This window comes from Podarcis filfolensis (assembly GCF_964270895.1).
Source record: "Podarcis filfolensis genome assembly, chromosome: 3".
In the NCBI taxonomy this organism is placed as follows: domain Eukaryota; kingdom Metazoa; phylum Chordata; class Lepidosauria; order Squamata; family Lacertidae; genus Podarcis; species Podarcis filfolensis.
The window spans coordinates 117,525,296-117,540,198 of NC_139606.1; the positions used below are offsets into that span (position 1 = coordinate 117,525,296).

Here is a 14,903-nt window from a genome sequence, read left to right on the forward strand (position 1 = left end):
ACACACTCATGTCAGGCTGCTACAGCACATTCAGCAGAAAGTTCAGCTGCATACACTTTATGGAAATGTGACATTAGAACTGAATAACTGGAAGACATTTCAGCCACAATTAACATTTGATACTGTTTGGAAAGAAAACACAATTAATTTCTAATTTTGCCACTTCGGTGAGCAAACACTGGCTTAAGCCAACAGGGAAATCGGAACACAAACTAGCAAAAGTTGCAGAAGGTGGCTACTCAGAGAGTCTTCGCTGAAGTTCTGATTTGGACTACCTCTTCAAATCTCACAGATGTGGCATTAAAGAACTGAAGCATCTCGCTCAAGTGTGCAAGCACACTGTGATCACACTGACGCCAAGCACTGCCCTAAAAAATTATCCAGGTAGGTAGGTTTCTCCACATCCAGACAGCCTCCTACACCTCCCAGTATCTGATGACTATCCTTGCAGCCCTCAATTGCCCTTTGGTCTTCCTCTTGCTTCTTCGGTGAGGAAGTTCCTGGGAGGAGACAGGGTGCCAAAGGAGGTTGCAGGCTGCAAGATGAAGGAACACTGTGCCACAGATGGAGCATGGCCAGAGTGGGTAGCACCCAATTTCTCTGCTTGGCCTGGGAAGACAAAACTGGGTGGACTTTGCCTCCTCCCCTCACTAGCTCTTCTCCCTCCCCTCTGTCCCCTTCTCTCTTCTTTTGTGGCAAGAATCAAAAAGGAACAATGAGACGAGGAATAGAGCATGAGACTCAGGGTTTCACCCACGCTGGGTGAAAGATTTCTGCATTGCAGTGGGCTGAACGAGCAGTCCATCCCAACTCTACAATTTTATGAGTCTCATGGCATCTTAAAGGCTAATAAATATATTGATATATTATTATGGCATATATTTCCACAGAGTATATATTTCCATGGAGTACATCTGATGAACTGGACTCTCTAGTCTACAAGAGCTGATGTCATAATACAATTCTTACTCTCTAAGACGCAAGAAGGTTCTGCTGTTCCTCACCCACCACAAACTAACATGGCTATCTCTGTGGAAGTTAATATCAAAAGAGACAACTGCCTTACTCAAAACATATAAGCCCAAAGAAGAACTCGGATAAATAGGAAATAATACAATAATGGCAAGTTATTTACAGAACTCTGTTCAAAAGCAATAAAAGCTGCAGCACACCAATACTCAGGTGCTTCAAGAGTCTTCCCAAAATAAGAGACACAAAATTATTAGATCATAAATCAGTCCACCAACCAACTGAATGTATTTTGAACATGGGCCTTCTTCAGCCACTTCCAAGTCCCAGCATAGAGCACCCTTGGGAATCCCAAACTCCAGGCACATTCGGCCTGCACCCAAAGAAGCTTTGATGCAGATCTTCCACAGTGAACTTCTCTGAAGATTTCTGAAAAAGGTCCCTCCATGTGCCTTTCCTGCTTTCTGAGCGCTCCCCAGCCTAGCTCCCTATCTTCACACCAAAGCTCCTTGGCACCACTGCAAGTGGTTTCTCTTTTTAACCTCACTCCATTTCACTAGTTGCCACTTTGAGTGGAGACAGGATGCCAAGGAAGAGCAGCTATTGTTGTTAAAAATTGTATACCGCCCTATTCCCATAGGTCTCAGGGCGGTTTACCCAAAGCAAACCTCCCATCAGCCTGCAAAATGATTATTTCTTAGTTAGATTTATAGCCCTTACTCCTAAGGATGAGATGTAGTGACTTGCCCAAGTATGGAGGGGACGCGACCGTCACCTCCAGACTTGATTATTGAAGAAATGGCGTCTGTCCTTTATGTGATATGGCTCTTGGAGAGTGTAAAATCCACACAGGATATGTTTGTTTTCAACCCGCTTGTGAAGATTATCAGAGATCACAAAGAAAGGAATATATGATAACAACAAGAAGATGAGGAAAATAACAAAGAGACTATCTGGACAGAACTGTGTAATTAAAGCAGCAGCAAGAGTGATGTTTGGATCCCTTTCGGAGCTCAAAGCATGGGTACCCCCAACAAAACTTTAAAAATTTGGCTGTATAATTTGGAACTAATGTGATTTGGAATTAATGTGATTTGATTGGCCTGTTAATAAAAATTATTTAAAAAAAAAGACTTGATTATTGTAACTCACTCTACATGGGGCTGCCCTTGAGACTGACCCAGAAACTCCAGCGGGTGCAGAATGCCATGGTGAGACTCCTTACGGGGTCCTTGCCGCAGGATCACATTCACCCGGTGCTATACCAGCTGCACTGGCTCCCTGTGGAGTACAGGATCAGGTTTAAGGTGCTGGTTTTGACCTTTAAAGCCCTATACGGCCTAGAACCCTCGTAGCTACGGGATCGCCTCTCCTGGTATGTCCCACGGAGGACCTTACACTCTTCAAACAAAAACATCTTGGAGATCCCGGGCCACAGGGAGGCTAGGCTGGCCTCAACCAGAGCCAGGGCTTTTTCGGCCATGGCCCCGATCTGGTGGAACGCTCTGCCACAAGACCTTTGGCCAAGGCACAGCCTGACCCCCTCCTTTGGCAATCCTCACAGAACTCTAGCCCAATGGTTGCCATTAATTTGATTTTGAATAGATTTTAAAATGAATTGATTTTAGAGTGCTGTGTTACTTTTATTGTTGTTAGCCGCTCTGAGCCCAGCTTCGGCTGGGGAGGGCGGGATATAAATAAAATGGTATTATTATTATTATTATTATTATTATTATTATTATTATTCAATTGAGCTTCACAGCTGAGCAGACCCTTGGAAGATAGATGGGCATCCCACTCTGACGCATGTGAATTAAAGAGAGTCAACAAATTTTACCAAATGAGCTCCTTGGGAGACAAACAGAGGAAGGCCCTGGAAGCCTGGAGAATTCACAGGTAGAATTTATCCTGCTCATTTAGTTAATGTTTGTGAAACCAATATAGCTTTATTAGCAACATCTTCCTGAGGACAGAGCACTACTTTTCTCAGTGAAACACAAAATAGGCTAAGAAGCCCCCCTCCCACCCCACCCACATTTTAAAAGTACTCAGAATCATTAGCCTAATGTGAAAGGGAATGCACACGACATATGGAGGCTGTTGCTCCTTGGGAACAGCAGTGTATAAATGGCGGCTATAATATTACACGCAGTAATTACAGAAATATCACCATTTCAAGGAAATAGGATGTGCCCTGTAAACGTCATCATCATTATCACTGCAGCTCCATAGCGTTGGATCGTTAAGAGAACAAGAGCTTTGATATTGAACTGAAATAAGAATATTAATTTTTAACAAAACAAAACGCAGCAGCGAACGAGAAAGATGCGAACAGGCAGCCGACACCATCTGCCGCCCTTTGGAAATCTGCACTGATAGCAGCTGTAGTCCATTCCTGTTGTTCATGGCCATGTCATAGAGTCACAGAATGATAGAGATGGAAGGGACCTCAAGGATCATCTAGTCCAACCCCATGCCATGCAGGGTTCTCAACTAGATCATACATGATGGGTGGTCATCCAACCTCTGCTTAAAAACATCCAAGGAGAGTCCACCACCTCACATGGGACTCTGCTCCACTTTCCAATAGTTCTTACTGTCAGATAGTTCTTCCTGATGTTTAGTCAGAATCTCCTTCCTTGTAACTTGAATCCATTGGTTCAGAAGCTAGCCTCCAGAGCAGGTGAAAACATGCTTGCTCCATCCTCCATGTGACCAACTTTTGGATATCTGAAGATGGCAATATCTCTTCTCAGCCCGCTCTTTACCAGGTTAAACATGGGACACAGGTGGTGCTGTGGTCGAAACCACTGAACCTCTTTGGGCTTGCTGATCAGAAGGTCGGCAGTTCGAATCCCTGCGACGGGGTGGGCTCCCGTTGCTCTGTCTCAGCTTCTGCCAACCTAGCAGTTCAAAAGCACGTCAAAGTGCAAGTAGATAAATAGGTACTGCTGTGGTGGGAAGGTAGACATTTCCGTGCGCTCTGGCTTCCGTCACAGTGTTCCGTTGCGCCAGAAGTGCTTTAGTCATGCTGGCCACATGACCTAGAAAGTTGTCTGTGGACTAACGCCAGCTCCCTCAGCCTGAAAGCAAGATGAGCGCCACAACCCCATAGTCGCCTTTGACTGGACTTAACCGTAGACCAGAGCTGGACCATAAAGAAGGCTGATCGCCGAAGAATTGATGCTTTTGAATTATGGTGCTGGAGGAGACTCTTGAGAGGCCCATGGACTGCAAGAAGATCAAACCGATCCATTCTGAAGGAAATCAGCCCTGAGTGCTCACTGGAAGGACAGATCCTGAAGCTGAGGCTCCAATACTTTGGCCACCTCATGAGACGAGAAGACTCCCTGGAAAAGACCCTGATGTTGGGAAAGATGGAGGGCACAAGGAGAAGGGGACAACAGAGGACGAGATGATTGGACAGTGTTCTCGAAGCTACAAACATGAGTTTGACCAAACTGCGGGAGGCAGTGGAAGACAGGAGTGCCTGGCGTGCTCTGGTCCATGGGGTCACAAAGAGTCGGACACGACGAAACGACTAAACGACAACAACAACCGTCCAGGGGTCCTTTACCTTATTACCTTACCAGGCTAAATATGCACAATTACCTCAACCATTATTCATAACGCTTGGGTTTCAGATCCTTGATCCTTTGCACATGTTCCAACTTGTGACAAACATCCCTTCTAGCTCTGGGGGCAAACCAATGCACTCGGTCTCCCCACCCCCCACAAAAACAACCAACACACTTCCCCATTATTTTCTTTGCCTCAGTAACAAATGTGTATATTTCTCAGAAGTATATTTCTCGCCACAGACACTCATCAGTTTTTTGAAAGTCCAGATTTAGCCATCTGAAGGGCAGATATGCAAATGCACTTAATGCCTACCATTTACTCAGTTTGCAACATCAGCAGCTCAGCATTGGGATCGTTTTTTGCATCAGTCTGACTTCTGAGGAACCTGCCAAGCTGCAGAAAATTCCAGGCCATGTTCTAGGGGGCACACTAAGTCAATGTCGTGCTTGCCAGGGCTTTTGTGATCACTGATGCCACCATGTGAACTGGACCCAAAGATGTGCCCATCACTGTTTCATGACTGCACATTACAGGGCAGAAATTTGTAGTCTTTCATGGAAGCTCAGCTCTGATCTTACTGATCATCTCATCAAGGAACACCTCGTGAGCTTCCAGGAAACCCCTGATCCCCAAGAACATAGTTTTAAACTTCTTTCGTCCAACAAAATTCCTTATTTTCTATAATGAAATAATGGGCAACAGTTAGGTGCCAACACCTACCCTTCCTTCAGATCATGTTGTTGTTGTTGTTTAGTCATTTAGTCGTGTCTGACTCTTCGTGACCCCCTGGACCAGAGCATGCCAGGCACTTTTGTCTTCCACTGCCTCCCGCAGTTTAGTCAAACTCATGCTGGTAGCTTCAGGAACACTATCCAACCATCTCGTCCTCTGTCGTCCCCTTCTCCTTGTGCCTTCCATCTTTCCCAACATCAGGGTCTTTTCCAGGGAGTCTTCTCTTCTCATGAGGTGGCCAAAGTATTGGAGTCTCAGCTTCAGGATCTGTCCTTCCAGTGAGCACTCAGGGCTGATTTCCTTCAGAATGGAGAGGTTTGATCTTCTTGCAGTCCATGGGACTCTCAAGAGTCTCCTCCAGCACCAGAATTCAGGAAGCATCCATTCTTTGGCGATCAGCCTTCTTTATGGTCCAGCTCTCACTTCCATACATCACTACTGGGAAACCATAGCTTTACGGACCTTTATTGGCAAGGTGATGCTGTCTAGGTTTGTCATTGCTTTTCTCCCAAGAAGCAGGCGTCTTTTAATTTCGTGGCTGCTGTCAGCATCTGCAGTGATCATGGAGCCCAAGAAAGTAAAATCTCTCACTGCCTCCTTTTCTTCCCCTTCTATTTGCCAGGAGGTGATGGGACCAGTGGCCATGATCTTCGTTTTTTTGATGTTGAGTTTCAGACCATATTTTGCACTCTCCTCTTTCACCCTCAATAAAATGTTCTTTAATTCCTCCTCACTTTCTGCCATCAAGGTTGTGTCATCTGCATATCTGAGGTTGCTGATATTTCTTCCGGCAATCTTAATTCTGGCTAGGGATTCATCCAGTCCAGGCTTTCGCATGATGAATTCTGCATATAAGTTAAATAAGCAGGGAAATAATATACAGCCTTGTCGTACTCCTTCAGATCATACAGAGTCGTACTTCAGATCATACAGAGTGCTTTGATAGCTTTGACCTGTCCACCCTTCAGCCCAGGTGAATAAGGCTATCCAGAGAAAGTGACAGACTGGTACAGTAAAACAAGCAGAAGAATGTAGAATAATCAAGGGTGCACAGCATACTGATAGTCTCCACTGAATCTGTAAACTAGTCATTTAAATCCTTACACCCTTTCCTTACAAGAGAGGTTTATAAGGAGTACAGACAAAAGCTCAACAGGAATCCATTCTCTTGACAATGGTTTGAACAATAAAAGGAAATGTTCTGAACCACACTCATTACTGTCTGAAGACTTTAATCTTGTGATCTCCTTCAGAGTCTGTTCTCAAAAACCTTCAGGTATCCTTAGAAGCCATAGAAAATGAGGATAACGTTTGCAGTTTAATTATGCAACGAAACCATCACAGAAAGCTAGGTGATCTGGCAAGGTATAATGACGTCTCAGTTATATTGCCAGGACAGTGATGTCTTTTTCTCTAAGTTATATGATAGTTGAATTTTCCTAATGGGGGTGGGGACATCCCACGTACAGGATAGATGAAACTAGAGGGGAGAGAGAAAAAACTTTGCACTGCTCATTTTCTTTATTCTGCTCAGAAAGTGGTAATTAACACAGAGAGTGTCATGTACGTCCTTAAGGAAAATTTTTTACATGCGCCTGCTATTGTGCACTCGTGTATGTAAGCATGGTTTTTACTTGACAAGATATAAAGCAGTGGTTGGGGCACTGGGCAAGCTTTCTAAGTAAGCAACTGTCTGGAGCCAATTTCATATACAGTTATACCTTGGATGGATGACCTGGATGGCTCCAAATACTTTTGGTAGTTTGGCCGCCCTCCTAAACGCAAGGAATGACAATCCAGAAGAGCATTTTCTCTGCGACAGCACCTAAATTGTGAAACTACCTCCTCACAGACGTACATCTGGCACTTTAATTGTACAGCTTCCACCTTAAGTTGAAGATGCACTTAACAATAGATTACACTGTTCAACAGAACAGAACAGTGTAATCTATTGTTAGGTATCAAAAGGTCGGCGGTTCAAATCCCCGCGACGTGGTGAGCTCCCGTTGTTCGGTCCCTGCTCCTGCCAACCTAGCAGTTCAAAAGCACATCAAAGTGCAAGTAGATAAATAGGTACCGCTCCGGCGGGAAGGTAAACGGCGTTTCCGTGCGCTGCTCTGGTTCGCCAGAAGCGGCTTAGTCATGCTGGTCACATGACCCTGAAGTGGTACGCCGGCTCCCTTGGCCAATAAAGCGAGATGAGCGCCGCAACCCCAGAGTTGGTCATGACTGGACCTAATGGTCAGGGGTCCCTTTACCATTACATTACATTATTGTAACCTGCCCTGGGACTTTTTGCTGAAGGGCTGCATAACTTTTTTATATAAATAAATAGTTTTCCTGCTCAAGGTGGGATCCCAAGGTAGGATTCCAAAGCGGTGTACAAATAGTAAAACTGCACAATAAATGATGACAAAAATATAAAACAACACACTATAAAACTTATACTGAGTTGGACAGGGTTGGATAGTGGAAAATTCATCTTCAACAGGTGCTCTGAACTCAGTGGAATCAGGGGGCATGGTTCCATTCTGTCTTGGCACTATCACCCTCTGAGCCTTCCCTACTTTTTCTGGAAATGTATGCTATGTATCTAATGCACTCTTCTCCAAATGAAGCTGAACCTCCAGAAGAGGCCTTGAGTTTCTTCCCATCAATAAGGGACGGTAGAACAGAGAAAAGCATTGTTCAAGATAGCGTTTGTGTCGCCTCCACAAATCCTTAAAAATTCTTAGAAACATTAACCAAGGACACTGGGTTACTTGAGTGGCAATCTCATTTCTCCTTCTCTTCATGCACTCCACAGTAATATCTAAAGTAGCTTTTAGACTAGGATTATAAAAGGAAAAGGCAACCACAAAGAACATGATCAGGTGGGTCGCCCCCAAAAAGCTAATTGTGTGACCAGCATAATTTGTCACACAATGCCGTAGGTATCATGGCAACAAAGCTAATGGCAGGATGCATATATTTAAATTGCTATTAATTTTCAAAGATCACTCACGCATATTAAAAGATAAACTGACAGCTGTTGAGAAAAACCATCAGAGGGTGACAAGATTTAAAACAGGCCAACCAAATGACTTTCGGGGTAACACAATGATAAATAATGTTTAAAGCACATGTTTCCCCATATAATTACTTTTTTAAAAAGCTACCCTAAATTCCGGGAAATTACATGGTTGCATACCCCAAGTATGAATCAGAAATATAATGTAAAAACATTCTGATTTCAAGAAGTGCGGGCGGAGGTAATTGCAGTGAAGCAGCTGATAAACCACCAAGTACTTCATGCCTCCATCAGATTTCAGTTCCACTTGAGATGTGCAGATTTCAAATAGCTTATGAATACATTGATAAACAAAGAATTGTTCTGAACATCTGTAAGCAAACTATGAAGAGATGTTTCGTACTGAATGAACATCATGAGTTTCACATAATGCTTGCCAAAAAATGTGTATTTGTGTATTGAGTAAAATGCACTGGAAATAGCCCAAACACTTATCCATTGCAAATGCCTTTTCAAATTTGCATCTGTAGGACAATTTACTGTGATGTAAAAATAATTCCCTATCAGAGTACTTATCGGCTTCAGAAATCTGAGCAGGCCGGTTGCTCCTTCAGTTCAATGCAACGTGGCATCCATCTTGCCACCAGAAAAGGTGCTGTGCACCAACTATTCTTAAAATCATATATATATAATAACTCCTTGCTCCTAGTTTCTGCTAATAGCGCATGGCAATCAAAATGGGGTCAATTAATCTTAGAAGGTTTTCAAGTTTGTTGTAGATAAAAAATCTGGGCACGGATTATTTTGCTTTCAGGCAGAGTTTGTGTAAGATGATCACTTTTGTAGTTTCTGAAACCAAAACATCGTATTTTTAGAGATATTCTGCGCTAGCCCAAGCCACTCTGTTACTCCTGATCATGGGTAGGCAAACTAAGGCCCGGGGGCCGGATCCGGCCCAATTGCCTTCTAAATCCAGCCTGCCGACGGTGTGTGAAGAAGCATGTTTTTACATGTGTAATAATAATAATAATAATAATAATAATAATAATAATAATAATAATATATTATTTATACCCCGACCATCTGACTGGGCTTCCCCAGCAGAATGTGTCCTTTTATTTAAAATGCATCTCTGGGTTATCTATGGGGCCTGCCTGGTGTTTTTACATGAGTAGAATGTGCCCTTTTATTTAAATGCATCTCTGGGTTATTTGTGTGTATATATATATATATATATATATATATATATATATATATATATATCGTCCAGCCCTCCACAAGGTCTGAGGGACAGTGGACCGGCCCCCTGCTGAAAAAGTTTGCTGACCCCTGCTCCTGATGGCTGAATTTCATCACAGCTGTTATGGCACAGAGGCTAGGCCACAACCTTTGCATCCTTTATGTCCGAGAAAAATACAAGTGCACCCGGTCTCTAATGCCTTATTTTACAAGCTCCTAGCGCACGACCCTCGTATTGCATAAGAAGTCAAGTAATGCTGAGTCTGCCCATTGGTCTATCTGGACTGGCAGGGACTCTCCATGGTTTTAGACATGAGCTTCTTTTCCAGCTCTACCTGGAGATGTCTATGATTCAAGCCGGGAACTCCTGCATGCAAAGCAGATACTCTATGGCTTTTCCCCATTTTGCAGTCGTAACATCACTCCAGTCATTCCAATGACTTCTTGGATTTCCAGGGCAGCTGGGTTGGCCCCTTGCACCCACAGGAAACCAAGGACGACGTAGCACCTTGAGATACTGGTCTTCTACTAGCAGATCAAGACCCACAAATGATCGTGCTGTGACTTAAGGTCAATGACAAACCTAGACAGCATCTTAAAAAGCAGAGACATCACCTTGCCGACAAAGGTTCGTATAGTTAACGCCATGGTTTTCCCAGTAGTGATGTATGGAAGTGAGAGCTGGACCATAAAGAAGGCTGATCGCCAAAGAATGGATGCTTTTGAATTATGGTGCTAGGGGAGACTCTTGAGGGTCCCATGGACTGCAAGAAGATCAAACCTCTCCATTCTGAAGGAAATCAGCCCTGAGTGCTCACTGGAAGGACAGATCTGGAAGCTGAGGCTCCAAGACTTTGGCCACCTCATGAGAAGAGAAGACTCCCTGGAAAAGACCCTGATGTTGGGAAAGATGGAGGGCACAAGGAGTAGGGGACAACAGAGAACGAGATGGTTGGACAGTGTTCTCAAAGCTACCAGCATGAGTTTGACCAAACTGCGGAGGCAGTGGAAGACAGGAGTGCCTGGTGTGCTCTGGTCCATGGGGACACGACTAAACGACTAAACAACAACAACAAGTGACTTATTGCAAAAGGAAGTTTCCTATCCTTGTAGATTGTATGCAATCCCCAATGCAAAACATCACCAGGGAATGGGGGTATTTGCTGGGCACATTGCCACAGTTCCCACAATCCCATGTAAGCAGAGCACTAGGCAAAACAAATAAATCTGTGCTTCACTGTCAAAATGGGTTATGGAATTCTCCCTTTTCTTGGCACAAAATCTGGGTTCCTTTGATGGAACACTTGTTTTATTTCTGCTTTTCAGTGCGGAGCGCACACAGAGCCCAGCCACAGCTCAGCATTTGAACACTTGGTTTCCATACTGAAGGTCACAGATTCAAGCCCTGGCCTGCACCTCCAGCTAAATGGACCTCGATATCTGAGCTGCCAAAGGCTTTTCTGCCTAAGTCCTTGGCAGGCCAGAGTAGGAAGTCCTGGTCTATGTAGAAAGATCAATGTTCTGGGTTGGCGTGAGGCAAGTCTGCATGCTTATATGCATAGCTGTCAAATGTCCCTTATTTGAAGGGACAGTTCCTTATTCCAGCGCCATGTCCCGCTGCTGTCCCTTATTGATAGATGTCCCTTAAATGTCCCTTAAATGATGTCCCTTAAATTTCAAAGGAAGCAGCTCCTCTCCCTCCCTCCCTGCCGGCCAGCCAGGGATGAGGGAGGCTCCAACTGTGTTGCTTGGCTGTGTTGCTCACCCAATAAGAAGTCTAAGAACGACGACTGGAGGGTGGAGCTTGCATGCCTTTTGTGTGGCTAGTTAATGCAAGCTGAGGGGGTTTTTGAATGCTGGATGCCATTTTGTTGCACATGCTGCTGCAAACTTTGTAGTGCAAAGCCAGGCCGGGGAGCCATCTTAAGTTGAGGCTGCATAGGCCTTGTGGTGCATGTGATTCAGATTCTATTCAGTTGAACCTCTGGTTACAAAGTTGGTTGGACAGTGTTCTCGAAGCTACCAGCATGAGTTTGACCAGACTGCAGGAGGACAGGAAGACTGGAGTGCCTGGAACAGGTGAGGCTGCAGGTCCCTTATTTTCAAGGCTGCTGGTCCCTTATTTTCAAGGCTGCTGGTCCCTTATTTTCAAATCTGTAAGTTGACAGCTATGCATATATGCCCCTAATCTTACTTCTATAGAATAGTCTTAACAACCTGTTTGTTTGGGGGAGGGGACTTACATCACAGTGCTTCAGAAAAAGGCTTATAATCCATGGAAGAGTCAGCCCTACCTGAACAGACCTCTTCATAGGTGGGATTTGGGGTGTGTCCTCCAGCATAGCCCACTTGAGTTGAGTAGACTCCTTTCTGCCGCCAAAATTTCCTCTCGGCGCCCCAGAAGCAGCCCATCCCTGTATGGAACAAAACAGAAAGCATTCTTGTTACAAAAGACTTACAAGGTTTTTGCTTAAAAGAGCATATTCAATGTGCCATACAACACAGCTAAGAATAAAAAAACATAGACTATTTAAGAAAAACAAAACAAAACCAAGAACAATAAATTCAAGAAAAGGGAACCCCGTCTTCCAATCTGCAGTCAAAAACTCTGTAAAAAATAATAATTAAAAGGAGAAGGGAAAGAAAAAGAAATAATTACTATACATTTAAGAACATTAAAAAAAAAAAAGCTCTGTCAAAACTGGTGCCACTATGACAGAGCTCAGATACTTACTGGTGTGCCTGGGCAGGTTCCCCAGACTCTGAGTTTTCGTTTAAAAAGAAAATCTCCCTTTGGCAGCCATTTTGAATTATTTTATGCCCCATGGCAGCTATTTTGTGACTGGCACCAATTGTATTCTCCCCCTGCTATAAGACCTATCCCAAGGGAAAGACCAGTTGTTGCATGGAGTCATTGTCTGGTATCAGTCAGTCCATTAATATCCTCAGTAGAATACTGCCAACCCCTGCCTGTTCCAGGAGGACCAGAAGGATTTGGAGGGCATCTGCGTCAAAAGTTTATCAGTAGTACCAATAGGATCACACTTCCCCTATGTAACAAGGAAGAATCTGAGCAGACCCTTTGATCCAATGGGAGGGAAAGGAACTCCTCAATGGCAATCTAGTAAGATGCGCTGGCAGTCGTCATGAACACATGCTTTTCTTGAAATAAAATAAAAACCTAATTCTTCCACACTTTAGATGGCCCATTTCCTTAAAAAAAAAAAAAAGGATTTCAAAATGCACAACCTTTAGGGACGAGAATCCCCATCCATGTAAAAGCCTTAGGGTTGGTTAAATGGCAATTGTACATATTTTTACAGCATAATTTTCTTTTAGCTGATTAACAAACTGTCAAAACACAATAATTTGTATTAATGGCAAACATTCATTTAATGTTCTGCTTCCTGGCATCTGCAATCTTTAAAGGTGGCAGAGCAATAATTAACTAAATTAGAGATCATACAGGAATTTTTTTTTGGGGGGGGCGCTCTCCAGGCTAGTCAATTTATGCATGAAAATAATATTCAAAGTGCACACAAAAATGAAATATTTATTCACTGACATGGCCAGCTAGCCATTAAGTCGGAGCTTCAACTCAACAGAATTCCACTAATTTTAACAAGAGCTTCACCAATTCAAATTATCTGCAATTACAAGTTAGCAAATATCTAAATATAAACAGGGCCTGGCCTGAAAATTCTCCCTTTGAAGCTGAATGCTCCAAAGCAAACAACAAATTAAATAGCAGACAGAACGGACCTTGGTACAACAGGCACCATCTTGAATCCATTCACCCTGTAGTCTCCTGCCCTGTGAGTCATTACCTTTAAAAAAAAAGCCAACTTAACTAGGGGAAAGGCTTCAAGTGGAAGTAAGGAAAAGTGTCTTTTTGTGTCCTTCCTTGAATCAGAAGTCCTACATATCGAAAGTGGGCTTCATGTGCTCTATGGTGATATCTATTTCTTAGCTCAGACCTGAGAAAGTGGGGTTTGCTGTTCTTTGTGATCCTTGTGACAGGGAAGGGGTGCACTTCCCTATGAAATTCATCCCTTCAGATGTCTAGAAGAAACCCAAAAGTTCAACTGCTTTTGGATGGTAGCCAGTAGGTGCTAGCTTCATTAACCATGTTCGAATAAATACGAGTTATAACATGTTAGAATAAAGACGAGTTATATCCTGAAGCTGAGATTCCAATACTTTGACCACCTCATGAGAAGAGAAGACTCCCTGGAAAAGACCCTGATGTTGGGAAAGATGGAGGGTAAAAGGAGAAGGTGAAGACAGGAGTGCCTGGCGTGCTCTGGTCCATGGGGTCACAAAGAGTCGGACACGACTAAATGACTAAACAACAACAAAATAACTGGAGAAACTTGGATACTCTTCAAACCTAATGGAAGGAACTCTGCACCACCAAGGCCACCTGAGCCTCAAGAACCAGCAAGGGATCCAGAATTACCCCCACGTTGTGTACCCTCTCCTTCAGGGGGAGTGCAACACCAACAAGAGCAGACAATCTCCCACTAAGAGTGCCTCCGTCTTATCTGGATTAAGCTTCAGTTTGTTGGCTCTCATCCAGCCCATTGCTGAGGCAAGACAATGGTCCAGTATGTCCACTGCCACACCAGCAGATGTAAAAGAGAAGCAGAGCTGTGTGTCATCAGCACATTGCTGACAACATACTTCAAAACTCTGAATGACCCCATTCACCGGTTTTTTGTAGATCTTAAACAGCATGGGAGATAGAATTGAATTGAACCCTGAGCAACCCCACATTGAAGGCTCCACATTTCTCTCTCCCAACAGAAGTCATCATACAGGCCACCAAAGCAGTTTCTATGTCAACACCAGGCCTAAACCCGATTGAAATGGATCAAGAAAATATGTTTCCTTCAAAAGTGCCTTGATCTGGTCCACAACCACCCTCTCAAGAACCTTGTCCAAGAAGGGGAGCTTGACCACTGGACAATAGTTACTTAGATCTTCCAAATCCAAGGTGGGTTTCTTCAAGAGTGGTCTTATCACTGCCTCCTTCAAGCAGCCAGGGACCACCCCCTCTCTCAAGGAGGCATTAATCATCTCCCTGGCCAGCCAGCAATTCCCTCCCTGCCAGTTTTTATCAGCCAAGAGGGGCAAGGGTCCAGAATGCAAGTGGTTTCCCTGAAAGAAAGAAACATCTCCATATCCTCGAACTTTGCTATCTGAAATTCATCCAACATAACAGGACACATCTCAATATTCATCGACTTTAACAGTGGAGTCAAGGTCCTGATGGATGCAAGTGATTTTATCCTCAAAATGCTTTGCAAACAAGTGACAGCCAGCTACTGTCGGTTCTGCCACCTCCTTTGGGTCAGACTGTAAAAGGCCC

At 43.9% G+C, this 14,903-nt stretch overlaps 1 protein-coding gene across 4 annotated transcripts in view; it reads right to left on the reverse strand.

The window, feature by feature from the left end:
* MSRA (methionine sulfoxide reductase A) overlaps positions 1–14,903 on the reverse strand; it is a 197,869-nt gene that overhangs the window by 105,457 nt on the left and 77,509 nt on the right. For all 4 annotated transcript variants that reach the window (XM_083605576.1, XM_083605574.1, XM_083605575.1 and 1 more), the window contains one exon: positions 11,827–11,946. In XM_083605576.1, the coding sequence (XP_083461702.1) occupies positions 11,827–11,946 (120 nt within the window). The remainder of the gene's footprint in view (positions 1–11,826; positions 11,947–14,903) is intronic.